Below are 16,361 nucleotides of genomic sequence, written 5' to 3'. Positions count from 1 at the left end.
ACGCCTTCTGTATCCCACAATGAATGTGATGAGGATGGGATTTCACTTTAAGTAACAAAAATCCTGTTTTTGTTTCCTTCCTTTTCAATATTTTTTTTTCAACCAAAGTTACTATGAAAAAGTGAAAGACATTCTGTATGTCCATAACATTTCCTTTCCTTACTTAGTGAATTGCGGGAAAAAATCCAACCTGAAATTCTAGAATTAATCAAACAGCAGAGGCTAAACCGTTTATGTGAAGGCAGCAGCTTCCGCAAGATCGGCAACCGCCGGAGGCAAGGTGATTGTTGATCTTTCATGTGGATTTATTGAGCCCATACTTGAAGGGTTTGTTGGGGGTATTAAGTTATGGCTGCTTTTCTTACAGAGAGGTTTTGGTTCTGCCGTTTGGCCTTAAATCATAAGGTTCTGCATTATGGAGACTTAGAGGAGAACGCGCAAGGGGAGGTGCCATACGAATCCCTGCAGGAGAAGAGTAAGAATCTTGAACAGCTTTATCTTTTACCTCAACCTTCATCCTCTACAATGGAGAGAGCCACATGCATTGTCTTTTCCTCTCTGGTGTGCTGATTGGAGGAGAAGGTGACCCCCAGTCTCCCAATAGGTGGTAGCCCTGGAAGTGGATTTTACTTTGATTTATTATGGCATATGCTTGGGATATTCCATAAATATCCGAGACAGGAATATCCTTGCGGCCTTTGAAAATGGTCCAGTATGGCATTGTGGCCCTCAGACCAGAGATTTGTGCACCCCTGTTTTGACTCTTGTGCATCATATTCTAGCTAATATCATTTTCCTTGCAGTCCCTGTTGCTGATATTAAGGCCGTTCTGACTGGAAAGGATTGTCCGCACATGAAGGAAAAGAGTGCCCTGAAGCAGAATAAGGTGTGTGTTGATCTGTACTGATGCAGTATATTTTCTTGCTTTGTGATGTCCTCACACATATTTTCACTATGTCTTTTATTTTTATTTAGGAGGTGTTGGAATTGGCCTTCTCCATATTGTACGATCCAGACGAGACCTTGAACTTCATTGCACCAAATAAATATGAGGTAAGTGATTGAGGTTATGTGACTCTTCTATCTAAAGGATTTTCACAGGATTTGCCATGACAATGTCTAAGGGCCCATTTAGACACAACGATTATCGCTCAAAATTCGCTCAAAAGCCGTCTTTTGAGCGATAATCGTTGTGTGTAACTGCGCTGCCATTGTGCAGTTTTAGTTAAGCCGTCACTCATCGTTGTCTTTCAGCGTGCTGAAAAACAATGAGTCTTATCAGGGATTCACAGCGGGATACAGCTGATACTATTGTTTCAGCTGTATCCCGCTTCCTGAGGACAGCTAGGTATGAAGAACCGAGCCATCCAGCTCTGTTCTCCATACCTAGCACAGAGTGCTCGGCTGTATAACAGCCAGGCGCACTGAGCAGAGAACATCTGGATGCAGAAGACAAGCGGGGACACCCCGCTTGTCTTCTGCATCCTCTGCACAGAGTGCCCGGCTGTTATGCAGCCGAGCGCTCCGTGCAGAAAACGGCTGGATGCAGAAGGCAAGCGGGGACAGCCCCGCTTGTCTTCTACATCCTCCGCTGACAGCGCAAGGTGATTGCTCATCTTGAGTGATCATCTTGGGCTGCAAATGGCACAACGATTAATGCTCAAAAGTCGCTTGAGCGACCTCTTTTGAGCGATAATCTTTTTGTCTAAATGGGCCTTAAGAAGTGGAGGTCCGGCCTCTTGGACTAACAACGATGGGGAGAACTTAGGTTCCTTGGCCTGCTCAGCTGTTTTAATAGCAGTCATAGACGGAGTGTGTTTGGCTATCTTTTCACTTTTTGGAGTATTCACTTGGCTTACAGACTTGGCTGTAAGAGTATCCCTGTTCTACTGTTAGATGTTTCAAAAACTTCCATAAACCTGGAGAAAGCCACACGTTTGTCCATCTCCCTATTTAGTCTCTGTTTGCAGGTAGTGGCTGGAGGCCGCCCTGGCTTGAACAGTGTGAGTCAGGGAATTCCTTTTTTCGCTCACTCCAAAAAAAAAACTTTTTGAATACATTTATTGCATAAATTATTCAAAAAATAAATAAGTTTCTGAAAGATAATATACACCATCCTATCAAAGGTAATTGGACACTTGAGCAGGAATCAAAAGTAGTTTTCATTTTCATATGTTACTACTTAGTGTGGGGCTCCTTTGGCCCTATGCAGTGATGGTTCACTCCCTTTGGAGTTTTGATTCTTGCTCAGGTGTCCAATTACGTTTGGTAGGATAATGTACTGTAACTCTGGTATCATTTTACATGGTCTCTTCCCTCTTGCGTAGAATACCTCATATAAGAGTTTAGACTTACCTGTGCATTGGGCCATCAGACATCCCAAATTAATACCATTGATTTCACCCCCAATGCTTCTATGTGCCGATTCCTACTTAATAGTTGAAATGCCTCCTGAAAAGCGCAGCCCCACTCACCTAAGGCTGAACCTGGAGGACTCTAATGTGCCCTGGCTTGATATCCCGTAGTCCCGCCGTGTTACCCCTCCATACTTTGAGATTCATAAGGGGACAAATAGTGGCAGCTCACTCTCATCATAATTTTTTTTTTCCGTGAAGCTTTTTGCCTTTATTAAGCAAACTTTTCTTCACTAAACTTTATTTACAGTGAAACAATAATAATGTTCTTTCCTTCACAGCACTTCACATATTATTCTTCACATTATTACTAAACATGTGATTTGTTTTGAGTCAATTATGTGACCTTTGAATTCTCCATCCCTTGAATAGTACTGCATCTGGATTGACGGCGTGAACGCTCTCCTGGGGAGAGAGATGAGCAGCGAACTAACCCGCAGTGACATGGACACTTTGCTCAGTATGGAGATGAAGCTGCGTCTGCTGGATCTGGAGAACATACAGATCCCTGAGGTGCCTCCCCCGATTCCCAAAGAGCCCAGCAGTTACGATTTTGTCTACCACTATGGCTGATCTGGAGCACAGCATGGAGGATTTTCATACCCACCAACGTGGGAAGACACCTCTCATTAACAAGCCGTATAACAAACCAGGTCTGCCCTGAGGGAGGGGGGCTCATATATTACAGAATCATGCCTACCACCCAGCCACAGGTCCAGTCCTCAGAAGAGCTCCTGTTGGAGAGATGTCTGTAGCTGTACAGAAGAGCGGTAAGGGTCTCCCATGGTATTCTGAGTTCCAGTTCCCACCTACCAGCTGCCCTCTTTCTCCAGCTTCATTTTTTACTAGGTACTGAAGGAGGCTGCTTATAGCTCTATAGGGTCCAAATCAGTTCAATTCCATATTTGCCTTAATGTTAGAGATTGCTTATCCAATCAGATTGCTGCTTACTGACCATCACCTCCAGAATGGGAGTGCGGCACAATCACAGGCATTTGTGCACAATGCGCTACATAAAAGCACAATCGGTTCTCGTGTTTCATTTAGCGGGGGGGCATTATCTGTCGTGTACTGGGATTTGCCTCTTTCAGTAAGCCTTTTTTAATTTTTATTCTTAAACCACTTCTTCGCTGGTGTAAACGAAGAGGATCATGTTTTTTTTTCATTTACGTACAAAAGCCTTCTTGACATGGTACGAATCTCATCCCATGTAACTGTAAATGACCACTGGGAGGGGGCACTTGAATGTTAGGGATATGTCAAGGTACAGGAGGCTGACATCCAAAATAATATGTAATGTTACTAATAAATAATTGACTGACACCTGACTGTTCTTTTTATTGGCGCACTGTTGTATTTCATACCCATTACATAGTAAGGACTTATTCAGACGACCGTATATCGGCCGGTGTTCATGCCTGACCGATATACAGTGTCCCTCTCTGCAGGGAGAGGAGGCTGGAAAAGCTGGGAGCAGGGCACTGAGCTCCTACCCCCTCTCCGCCCCTCGACACTATTTGCAATGGGAGGGGGCGGAGCTAAGTGCCGAGACCGTATATCTGCTGGGCGTGAAAACCCGGCCGATATACGGTCGTCTCAATAAGCCCTAAGATAGTATGTTAGGCTGAAGGCAGACAATGTCCATCTTCAGCCAGTTTCCACCCCCCTTGTCGATCCAGAGGAAGACAAAAAAAAAAAACAATTAGGCAGAAGCCACTTTAGCCCATTGGGGAAAAAAATTCCTACCTGACTCCATATAATGGCAGTCAGAATAATGGCAGTCATTGGATGGAACTGTAGTAATTTTGTCAGATATATTCCATGCAGGTGCTTGTACATGATGTGGTGCTCCACTAATTGCCAGGCAGCATCCAGACTTGTTATTGTTTCAGTTGTCAGATCCACATGCTGCCCGAAAATTAGCGTGTGCAAGAAATCACTACATGCCCTATTCTGAACTGTTTTCACGGACAAGATTTGCACATGAAAGTGCAGGGGTCCGTGAGTATCTGATGGCACAAAGACATGTGTCTTGTGTGCTGCCTGATACAAGTTGGACAACTTGCATATGACTATTTGAATGTAGCCTGATTTTGGTGTTAGGTGAGAGTTGGAAGATACAATGATAAAAAACTTGTATGTTAACTTTTTTTTGTGTCTTTTTACACTTTGTATGTGTATTCTACTTCTCTATATTGAGGTGTGAACATCACTTCAATCCCTGTTGCCACAAATACTGTTGTGAATTACATTGAGAAAATACTATTCATGAAAAGAGAGCTTTTAATGTATTTTCACACATCGCAGAAAAAATCCACAATAAAAAATGCCTGTGGATTTTCATTGCAAAATCCACCAATTTCAACAACAGATGGATTTGAACATCCACAGCATGACTCCCACTGCAGATTTTTCCCGATATAAATGAATAGACTTGGGGGCGTGGCCTGCGACCAGCATGAGCAGTCGCACATAAGAGGTGCTCCCCAGGGGGAACGATAAAATCCTTTAAAATCCTGGCCTAACTGATACCAGAACGACCCAACCAAGACCAGCGGGCTCCTCAACCCCCAGAGACGGTTTAGACCACGACTGAAAACGGGTACGGACCTCTGATCCCGGCAGCGGAGCCACGGGAGAGAAAGGGCGCCAACACCCGCCATTTTCCTGCGCCTCACACACGGATTACCTCCCCATCCTGCCCTGTCGCCTGGCTGCAGTGAAGTACTGGTGAGCTACATCCCCTCACCTACCACCCAGCGGAGGACCTCCCTGGCGATCGGGACAGGCTCCGCCACCCCCACCTCACCTCACCCACACCGAGGTCCCGTTGCGCTGTCTCCGTGCCGCGGGAGCCGACGCCGACTCCGAACCAGCTAGGGGCGACCCCCCCTGCTGAAACGGCCGGGCTCACACCTGAGGGGAAGGGCGCCCCGCTCCCTGCGCACCCGAGCCGTGACCGCTGCCGTGGGAGCCGCGGACTGGCTGCCGACTCCGTCCCTCCCGGCGTTACTCACCGGCACCCGGCTCAGTGATCCGAGGCTCACCGCCCGCTCCTTGTCGGCGAACGCCCGCTCCCAGCCGCACCTGTGACGGAGCCGCGCGCTTCTTCCACCCTGCTCCGGAGCGCTGCCGTCGGGTCCCCGACACCTGAGGGGGCGGCGCAGAGCACCTCCGGACCGGTGTGACTGCCGCAGGACCCGCCGCGGACTGCACTCGGCAAGACCCACCGCATGAGAACTTTACTACCGCTATATAGCGGAACACCTTGCGCCTCGGGGCGCACCGAGCGCGGACCTGCGTGCTGGTCCGCTCCTCTTCTGTTTTGGTGGGCCGATAAAGCCAATCTGTCAGCGTCCATCGCCGCCTGCGGCGCACCCGGCTAATCCTGACGACTCTCTCACGGCGACCCGCTCCGGTTCCAGACCGCCTTGCCGCTGCCGGACCACAAAACACTATCTTGGAAAAGACCATCCCTCGAAACCGGCCCTGCGGAGCCGGCGACGTTAAAAAACGTGTTTTTTCTGCGGGGGGCCAGGGGACAACACGCAGGACTGTACAAACCCCTCACAGTCGCAGACCCTGAATAGGGGGCATGCGACGGAATAAGACCACCCTGCCCCCCCCCCAGGGAACAACCAAGAGACTGACCACCCTACTGTTCTCCTACGAACGGACTTTACTGCACCGGGACCACAAATAAAAGTCCCCGTAGTGAACAACGTCCTACCCCTGTCTTTGAACCGCGGTGGCGGACTGTTATTTCCCGCGCAACCCGCACACCGTTACAGCCCATAATAATACAAAGATCTAAACTCCCGATCTCTGCGAGCAAGCATTGATACTGTCTATACTACAACAATAACCCGTCATACCAACCCAAAGAATTTCAACATGAGCACACGGGCGAAAGGCGGCTCCGCCGCCGAAAAATTAAAAGAATTTTCTCGCTCTGAAACCCCTGATCACACCCCGCGTGCAACGCGACCCACACAAGCGAAAGAGTCCGAAAGTGAAACGGGGCAAAGCCCAGAACCCACTATGCGTCAACTCCTAGACGCGATTAACATCTGTAAATCCTCTCTCACCAACAAAATAGAGGAAATTAAATCCGATGTCTCCCTCTTAAGACAAGACCTACACAACATGCGTGACAGAATGCGGGAAATGGAGGACCGCGTCTCTAACGCAGAAGACTCACTACGCCCGTTAACTACAGCGGTCAAAAAAGCAACAAGAGCAATAGAATTTTGCCAATCAAAAACAGATGATTTGGAAAATCGCTCGCGCCGTAACAACCTGCGCATAATAGGCCTGCCCGAAAGATCAGAAGGCTCCCACCTAGAAACATTTGCAGAAACCTGGCTCAAAACGCTACTGGGAGAAGACGCCTTTTCTACCCACTTCACAGTAGAAAGAGCCCACCGAGTCCCCGCAAAACCACCGCAGCCGGGAGCCCCCCCGCGCCCCTTCCTAGTAAGGATTCTGAATTGCAGAGATCGGGATGCAGCACTATGTCAGGCCAGACTAAAAGGCCCATTAAAATATAACAACACAACGGTCTCCATATTTCCTGATTTCTCGGCCGAATTACAAAAACAAAGAGCCACCTTCACAGAGGCGAAAAAGAAACTTAAAGAAAGACAGATCCCCTACTCAATGGCATACCCTGCACGTCTACGAATAGTGGCCCAGGGAAAGGTGGTCTTCCTCCAATCCCCCTCGGAAGCCATGGAGTGGCTGGAGATGCACGCCGAAACTTCCAAGGGATGACCAACCCCCCCCACACTCGCTGGAAGGACTCTAAGCTTTGTCGCGATTTGGACCTTCAACATCCCTTGATGCATAATCGATGCGCAACATGACCGAGACACCTTTAAAGTTATTATTGGAGCCCAACGGTCAATCTTAAGCCTCTAAAGGCCATCCAGAATTCTCCCCCCCAACAACACAACAACTGCTACTTCTAATCAGAGTGTAGCTAAATTGTTTTTCATTCCGGTTTTCCTTTCCCCTAATATTCCCCTGTCTTTCCCCCTGTCTTCCCTCCTTTTCCTCCCCCCTCCACAACTTTTCCATTGTTGCTGAATTTTTGATATCTGCGGTATAAGTTTAGCAAGATGTCAATGTTTATTGATTTGAATTGTTATGCTCTGCTCTCCACCAGAACCCCTCACAAACAGGCGCCCACACAACCCCTCTTCTCACATCCACCAACACCCTCCCTCCCCCCCCGACCCCCAAATCATAGACATGGGAGCTAAAATCTACACCCACGCAAACAATGATGTCTCTAAAATGTCTTAGCTGGAACGTCCGTGGACTCGGCACAGCACTCAAACGCAGAATGGTATTCTCATATATTAAACAACTGAGTCCACATGTTATTAGCCTGCAGGAGACTCATCTCATCAGAGAAAAGGCCAACACCCTTTTAAAACCATGGATCCAATGGGCCTCCCACTCCTTTCATACCTCTTTCTCTAGGGGCGTATCCGTACTAATTCATAAGTCGATGCGCTGGAACCCAATTGTCACCCGCAGAGACCCTGAAGGAAGGTTTATATTCATATACGGAGAAATAGACTCTAAACCATACATAATCCTATCTATATACAACCCACCCCATAATAACCTACACCTCCTGCAAACTGCTATTGCGTTCGCACACCACTACCCATTGGCGGAGGTAATCTGCCTAGGCGATTTTAATATGATAATGGATCCTACGAAAGACAAATTTCACACACCCTCTAACCCCGCCCCTACTTCAAACTCTCCCCTAAAACAACTAACAGAGAGTGTCGGATGGGTTGACCTCTGGCGACACCACCACCCCGAAAAACGAGAATACACCTGCCACTCACCGGGTCACAACGCGCTGACAAGAATTGACTATATATTTAGTTCCACAGAACTGGCGATATTCCTCACAAACATAACACACTGCCCGAGAGGCATCTCAGACCATAGCCCCATTTTATTAACTCTAACATTTCCCCAAATTAAAATAAGGCCCACCTGGAAGCTACACCCATTCTGGCTCAAACTTATTGGAACGGATGACCAGATGCCATTTCACATCTCCCTATTTATGGACGCCCACCAAGATAACACTCACCCGGCCCTGAAATGGGACACTCTTAAGGCCTATATCAGAGGATTCCTTAAATCTGCCATCACATACATTAAAAAAACAACGTCCCAAGCCGATGAAGAGATAGAAAATCAAACCCTAGAAGCCGAAAAAACATACATATCAACCCCCACCGAATCCAATAAAGCAGCTTGGCTTAGCTTATCCCGACTCCATAAACAACAAATACACGTCAAAGCCAAACGCCAACTATTCTTCACCAAATAGCATTACTTTGAACTAGGAAACCAATCTAGCCATCTACTCGCCAATCTCATAAAACGAGAAAACCATACAAACACGATCCTTAAGATTAAAAATCAACACGGAACAGAGGTCACCGACGCCCCATCCATCACAAACAGCTTTAAAGACTTCTACGCTAACCTATATACTTCCTCCTCCCACAACACGACGACAGACATTCTGAATTATCTAAGCGACCTAAACTTTCCAACCCTCTCCGAAGAGCAGGTCGATCTCCTAGAGGCGCCCTTCACGTTGGAAGAGATCCAACTAATTACTCAAGAAATGGCCCTTAACAAATCACCAGGCCCCGATGGTCTCCCAATAGAGACATATCGCAAATACTTCGAACAACTAGGCCCGCAACTCCTCGAAGTACTAAACCAAGCGCAGCTAGACAAAACACTTCCAACCTCATTTTACAAAGCCTCAATAGTAGTGATTCTGAAACCTGGAAAGGACCCTACAGACTGCGGCTCCTATAGGCCGATATCACTGGTAAATGCAGACTATAAGATCCTAACCAAAATTCTGGCCACCAGACTGAATCAGGTGATCCTCTCCATCATACACCCTGATCAGACAGGCTTTATGCCAGGAAAATCCACAACTATAAATATCCGCAGAGTCCAGACAGCCATCCAACTAGGCACACAATACAACATGCCCTGGGCCCTGGTATCGCTTGACATGGCAAAAGCTTTTGACTCGGTGGAATGGGCTTTTCTGGAAGCCTGCTTGATCCGCTTTGGATTCGGACCTAACTTCCGACAATGGGTCAAAACTATATATAAATCCCCAAGCGCAAATGTCATAGTCAATGGTATCCCATCGGCAGAATTCCAACTGACAAGAGGCACCCGACAAGGATGTCCTCTATCCCCGGCCTTGTTTGCCATAGCCATTGAGGCACTGGCAATTAGATTGAGAGACTCCCCTAATGTGACAGGTATTAAATGGGCAGACTACGAAAGCAAATTAGGACTATACGCAGACGATACTATCCTATTCTTATCGAACCCATCATACTCCTTCGCCCAAGCCATGACACACATAGACAGATTCTCCCATTTTTCCGGACTACATGTCAATTGGACCAAATCAACAATCCTTTACACAGAGGCTAACCCAAAAAATGACCCCCATGTCGAGAAATATGGTCTAAAACCAGTCTCCAAATTCAAATACCTGGGAATTATTATGTCGCACGACCACAACAATGCAATAACAGACAATATAAATCCACTTTTAGAAAACATAAAATTCAAACTGAAACGATGGGCTAAGCTGCCACTATCTGTAGCCGGGCGTATAAATCTTATCAAAATGGTCATCCAGCCCAAATCTTTATACATATTGCAACACATGCCAGTAAGTGTCCCCAAATGCCTTTTCAAGACTTAAAACTCCCTAATTACAACATTTATTTGGAACTCCTCACGCTCCAAGCTGAGCCTATCGATCCTGCAAAGACCCAAAGACCAAGCCGGGATGGCCCTCCCGGACCTCCGGCTCTATTACCTAGCAGGACAATTACGAAACATCAGGCCCTGGGTTTTGGGAAAGGAACTGCCTATAGCAGACAGACAACTGGCGAAACAAGTAACTGGACACAATCTCCTGAACTTCTTAGAATTCCCGGAACGCACCAAAACCACTGAATTAATCCCACTTCACAAACTGGCTCTCAATGTATGGAAAGAAGTGAAGGCACTGCAGAACTATCGAGGGGTGTTGCCAGAACTTTCCCTCTGGTACAACCCTGGCCTCACTGCATTACAGTCAGTCCCAGACCCACAATATTGGATCGCTCAAGGGGCACATACACTAAATGATATATACATAGATGGAACACTCCCCACATTCACACAACTGCGCGATAAGCTGCAAGCCCCACACCTCCAGCTATTCAGGTTTTTTCAACTAAGACATGCACTAAACTCCCAATTCCATCCCCCCTCGGCCCAGATATCCAGGTTCCCCACAATAGGCATCCTCAGATCCCAAGGACCCAAAGGCCTTATATCAGCTTTATATACACACCTCCTTTCAGCTAAGATAAATCCTAATCCTCCTCCAGCATATGACAGATGGAAACTTGCCATCACCTCCCTCACACCTGAAGATTGGCAGGATATCTCTGAATCTCACCTATCAGTGTCACCAGCTGTAAACAATAAGCTAACTCAACTGTACATTATTCACCAAGCCTACCTTACCCCCAACCGATTACACAAAATGCGTAGCACCACCTCAGACTCATGCCAGAGATGCCACCAACCAAGGGCGGACTTTTGGCATCTGATATGGGAATGTCACTTCGTTGGGGAGTTTTGGTCAAAGGTGACAAACCTCGTGAATTCACTTCTACGGCCCCCACTATCCATAGAACTAGACCCCAAGGTGGCGCTGTTCAGCTTGCTAGAAGAGGAAGTGTGGCCATATCATACCCGCGTTTTTCTCGAAAAAACACTATTCCTAGCCCGTAAAGAAATAGCCATGAAATGGATGGCAACAGAGCCCCCCTCGGTCCCACAATGGGTCCAGTCCGTAAACACAGTAACCTCATATGAAAAAATTATCTATCAAAAAAGAGGATGCCCGACCCAATTCCTAAAGGTATGGGGAGCCTGGCTAGAATCTCACTCTACTTTGACCATAGACTAAAACTTATCCCACGCAGTACCTGCGTCATCGCCTAGCGATGGCGCGGTAAAATCTGTACTGTGCATGTCTGGCGAGCCTACATTTGGAATCCGACCCATTCGCATGCAGGTGGCCTAACCTATAGCATAAATGCTGCAGAATTTCCGCAGCGGATTTTGCTTTGGAAATTTCACAGGATTTAGGGCTCATGTCCACGGGCAAAATGTGATTTAAAATCCGCAGCGGATCTCCCGCGCGCGGATCCGCACCCCATAGGGATGCATTGACCACCCGCGGGTAGATAAATACCCGCGGATCGTCAATAAAAGGCATTTAAAAAAAAATGGAGCATGAAAAAATCTGGACCATGCTCCATTTTCATGCGGGTCTCCCGCGGGGACGGCTCCCGCGGGCTTCTATTGAAGCCTATGGAAGCCGTCCGGATCCGCGGGAGACCTAAAATAGGAATTAAAAGCATTTACTCACCCGCAGCGGGCCGCGAAGCTCTGCTCTTCCTCACGGCTGCATCTCCCTTGCTTCGGCTCGGCGGATGTGCCCGGCGCATGCGCGCGGCACGTCGATGACGTGCCGGCGACGTGCCGCCGGCGTCAGGAATTCATCCGCCGGCCGAAAATGAAGATCCGGCCGTGAGGAACAGCTGACCTTCGCCGCCCGCTACGGATAGGTAAATGCTTTTAAATTTGTATTTTCAGCGCTCATGTCCGCGGGGCAGGAGGGACCCGCTACAGATTCTCCATGTAGAATCTGCAGCGGATCTGATTTTCCCCGTGGACATGAGGCCTTACTGTACAAGCCATATGCGGAAGATTTCAGAAATTTCCTTCACATGGAGCGGAAAATTTCTGCACAGAATTTGGAGTATTTTTTTTTTTAAATACTATGGACATGCCTGTTTCTGCTGTGGATTTCTGCTGTGGTTTTCAGCTTTTGAGCTACATGTATATATTATATATATATATATATATATATATCGAATTATCAGGTATTCCAAATAGTCAAATATATATAATGTTCTAGCTTCAAATGAAGAGATCTGAATTCACCTCTTGTGAATTCACATACATAGTGGAATTCCTTTAGTCATCCGACATTTGACTATTTGGAATACCTGATAATCCGGCTCTTGTTTCCAAGTCAGATTTATAATATGATGAGGAATTTAACAAGGATCTATGAGCAGAAGACTGAGCAGAAACACTAATGTATCACAGTTAGAGATGAGCGAGCATACTCGCTAAGGCTAACTACTCGAGCGAGTAGTGCCTTAGTTGAGTATCTGCCCACTCGTCTCTAAAGAGTCGGCTGCCGGCGCGGGTGACAGGTGAGTTGCGGCGGTGAGCAGGGGGGAGAGAGAGATCTCCCCTCCGTTCCTCACCGCTCTCCCCCACCGACAGCCGAATCTTTAGAGACGAGCGGGCAGATACTTGACTAAGGCACTACTCGCTCGAGAAGTTAGCCTTAGCGAGTATACTCGCTCATCTCTAATCATAGTGGATACTTGTGTTGGCTCTCCTACTGAATGTTATCTACCTTTACAAATGAAGTTCCTGTAATTCATGACAGTCACATAATCCAGGATAGCTGTTCATTTGGCACCTCTCAGGCCCCACTGATGCGGGATTATATAAATTTTACCGCAGTTGTTGAACAGGTTCCCAATGGTTTATAGCCTGCGGGCCGGATTTATAGAGCTGTTCAGTCCTGTTATGTACTTAAAAAAGATGATAGAGATTGTAAATAAAACCTTCTATCTATTCACAGTATATGAATAAGTTCACAGGTGTTTTGCTTATTTTATTCATAACCGAAGTCATGGCGCTCTGCTAGATCTGTTTCATGACTGATAACACCAGCGCCAAGCAGACCCCATAGACCACTTATAGCATCTGTCATTCTCATAGTCAAAAAAAGGCTGTGTAGAGCAGGATGAGGTGTGCAAGATAGATTCCACCTGACAGTTTTCCTGTTGAGGCCTAAAAAGTGATACTTACGACCTATTAATCCTGTGCCTGCAAGAAAAACTCAAGATGTGGCCCACCCAGGGTTTACTGACGGAACATAACTATTATGCAACAGATACATCGCATTCTGGGGGGCTTAGTAGCCTCCTTCACAAATCCATTCCGTTATAGAAAATTGTTAATGACAATCGTTCAGTTCAAACAATCGTGAGGTTCTCGTTCGTTGTTCAGTTTCAGACGGCATAAAAATCAGCGCCGGCTCGTACACTTGCTGTCCAGTTTAAGCACTGATCGTTCAGTGTTTCGCATAGTCACCAGCTCATTCGCAATACTCCTGCCACTTGAGAACCTATCAGTCTCATAGCACTGGCTCCCTATATGAAGAAGAGAGGCCTTATGGGCCCGGGTGCAACTGCATCTCCTATCCTAACGCCCCTGTTTCATACATCTCTATACTCCTCTAAGACTCAAAAAAGTGCAGACCAACTTGCCTGTTAGTTAAACGAGGTAAAGATACAAATGTTAAAAACAAATAGGAGTACTTGGATTTGCCTATTCTTCGAAAGGAACTGCAAGAGCCTGCAGAGTCACTGTCAAATAAAAAAACACCAGGTATTGATGGCCTTCCACATTGACCATCAGCCTTTAATATGTGCGGCATCATTTAAATACTTGGGGGTACATATTGGAAGGAGTATTTTAAGATTATGTTAAATTATACCTTGACACACTTCTCTTGGTTTAAGGAAAAGCTGGAAGTGTGGTGTACGCTGCCCCAGTTGGTTAAAATGATCTGGATGCCACAGCTACTTTATTTATTGCATATCTCTCCAGCTTGGATAGTGCAGTGATTCTTTTAGAAGGTAAATGGCCTCATTAGAGACCTTGTGTAGTAGAAGCAATGCCCTCCTATTAAGGCTGCATTCAGGCGAACGTATATCGGCTCGGTTTTCACGCCGAACCGATATACGTCATCCTCATGTGCAGGGGGGGGGGGGGGGAGGATGGAAGAGCCAGGAGCAGGAACTGAGCTCCCGCCCCCTCTATCCCTCCTCTCCGCCCCTCTGCACTATTTGCAATGGGGAGAGGCAGGACGGGGGCGGGGCCAATTTATCGGAACTTATCCCCGCCCCTGCCTCCTTTTATTGCAAATAGTGCAGAAGGGTAGAGAGGGGGCGGGAGCTCAGTTCCTGCTCCTGGCTCTTCCATCCTCTCCCCCCTGCACATGAGGACGACGTATATCGGATCGCCGAAAAGACCGTTTGCAAAGTAGGAACAAACGAAAATACGCTTTCTAGCTCTGGTCGTGATCGGTGAAAAACGATCGCTCGGGCGATTATACGTTGCACTCGTGCGAACGTAAATACGCCTACGCTCGTCTGCCCGCACCCTAAGGGTGCATTCACACGAACGTATATCGGCTCGGGTTTTACGCCGAGCCGGTATACGTTGTCCTCGGGTGCAGGGGGGGGAGGATGTAAGAGCCAAGTGCAGGAACTGAGCTCCCGCCCCCTCTCTGCCTCCTCTCCGCCCCTCTGCACTATTTGCAATGGGGAGAGGCGGGACGGGGCGGGGCCAATTCCTGGCCTTTAGCCCCGCCCCGTCCCGCCTCCTCTCATTGCAAATAGTGCAGAGGGGCGGAGAGGAGGCAGAGAGGGGGGCGGGAGCTCAGTTCCTGCACTTGGCTCTTACATCCTCCCCCCCCTGCACCCGAGGACAACGTATATCGGCTCGGCGTAAAACCCGAGCCGATATACGTTCGTGTGAATGCACCCTAAGGCAGCATTCCCACGAATGTATATCGGCTCGGTTTTCACGCCGAGCCGATATACGTCGTCCTCATCTGCAGGGGGGGGGGGGGGGGGGGGGGGGGAGGATGAAAGAGCCAGGAGCAGGAACTGAGCTCCCGCCCCCTCTCTGCTTCCTCTCCGCCCCTCTGCACTATTTGCAATGAAAGGAGGCGGGATGGGGCGGGGCTAAGTTATGGGAATTAGCCCCGCCCCACCTCTCCCCATTGCAAATAGTGCAAAGGGGCGGAGAGGAGGCAGAGAGGGGGCGGGAGCTCAGTTCCTGCTCCTGGCTCTTCCATCATCCCCCCCGCAGATGAGGACGACCTATATCGGCTCGGTGTGAAAACCGAGCCAATATACGTTCGTGGGAATGCAGCCTAAGCTCGAGACACTTCAGTTTGCAATTGAGGAAGGTGGACTAACCCTCCCTAATCCTAAAGCGGTTTGTCAGCGCATTGGAGCGCTACAGGTATAGTCTTGTGTTCCAGATCAGGGGTTAAATACAAGCTGCTCTGAGAATCACTGACAGATCACATAGCACCCTGTATAATCACGACTGATTCCCTCACGACAAAAAAAACATAATTAAGATATGGGCGGCCATGATTGTCTATGGGTGGCTTAAACTCCAGATAATCCGTGTAGGTACACCACACGAATCCCGGAATTCAAACCCGCCCGTGGACATGAGCCTCATTTCACACCAGCGTTATGGCTTTAGTAATAATCTGCTCAGTTTTGGGGGCAGAGAAATGAAATGAAAGGGATCCATTCTTTGCCCCCATTCATTGCAATGGGATTTCTAAAAAGCAGAAAGCTTTCCGTTTGCCTCCATTCCATTAGATTTGTTTTTGAAAGGGGACAAATACCGCTACTGGCACATAGAAATATGTGCGGAATATGGAACATAAATACGCCTATGTGAATGAACCCTAAGGTCTCTTTCAGACGGGAGTATGTGTTTTCGCGCACGCCTTAGCGCAGCGTAATTTCAATATGTACAAGGCTTATTTGCATGTGTATTGGCACATTTTACTATATTTTTTGCGCACGCAGGGCATGTTCATTTGGGTGTGGCAGACGAACGCACCCCAATTTAAATGGCTATCTAGCCTAACAAGGTCCAGATGTTCTTTTTTTCCTGGGA

General features: G+C 47.7%; 1 protein-coding gene across 2 annotated transcripts in view; it reads left to right on the top strand.

Annotated features, from left to right (window-relative positions):
- ELMO2 (engulfment and cell motility 2) overlaps window positions 1-3,737 on the top strand; it is a 50,714-nt gene extending 46,977 nt beyond the window's left edge. For both annotated transcript variants that reach the window (XM_066587987.1, XM_066587986.1), the window contains 5 exons: window positions 168-280; window positions 368-475; window positions 804-886; window positions 976-1,053; window positions 2,787-3,737. In XM_066587987.1, the coding sequence (XP_066444084.1) occupies window positions 168-280; window positions 368-475; window positions 804-886; window positions 976-1,053; window positions 2,787-2,987 (583 nt within the window). In that variant the 3' untranslated portion in view covers window positions 2,988-3,737. The remainder of the gene's footprint in view (window positions 1-167; window positions 281-367; window positions 476-803; window positions 887-975; window positions 1,054-2,786) is intronic.
- Window positions 3,738-16,361: the final 12,624 nt, after the last annotated feature.

The sequence above is a fragment of the Eleutherodactylus coqui genome, chromosome 13 (genome assembly GCF_035609145.1).
Source record: "Eleutherodactylus coqui strain aEleCoq1 chromosome 13, aEleCoq1.hap1, whole genome shotgun sequence".
Classification (NCBI taxonomy): domain Eukaryota; kingdom Metazoa; phylum Chordata; class Amphibia; order Anura; family Eleutherodactylidae; genus Eleutherodactylus; species Eleutherodactylus coqui.
The sequence above is the reverse complement of the archived record's forward strand: the minus strand, read 5'-3'. Positions and strand labels throughout refer to the sequence as shown.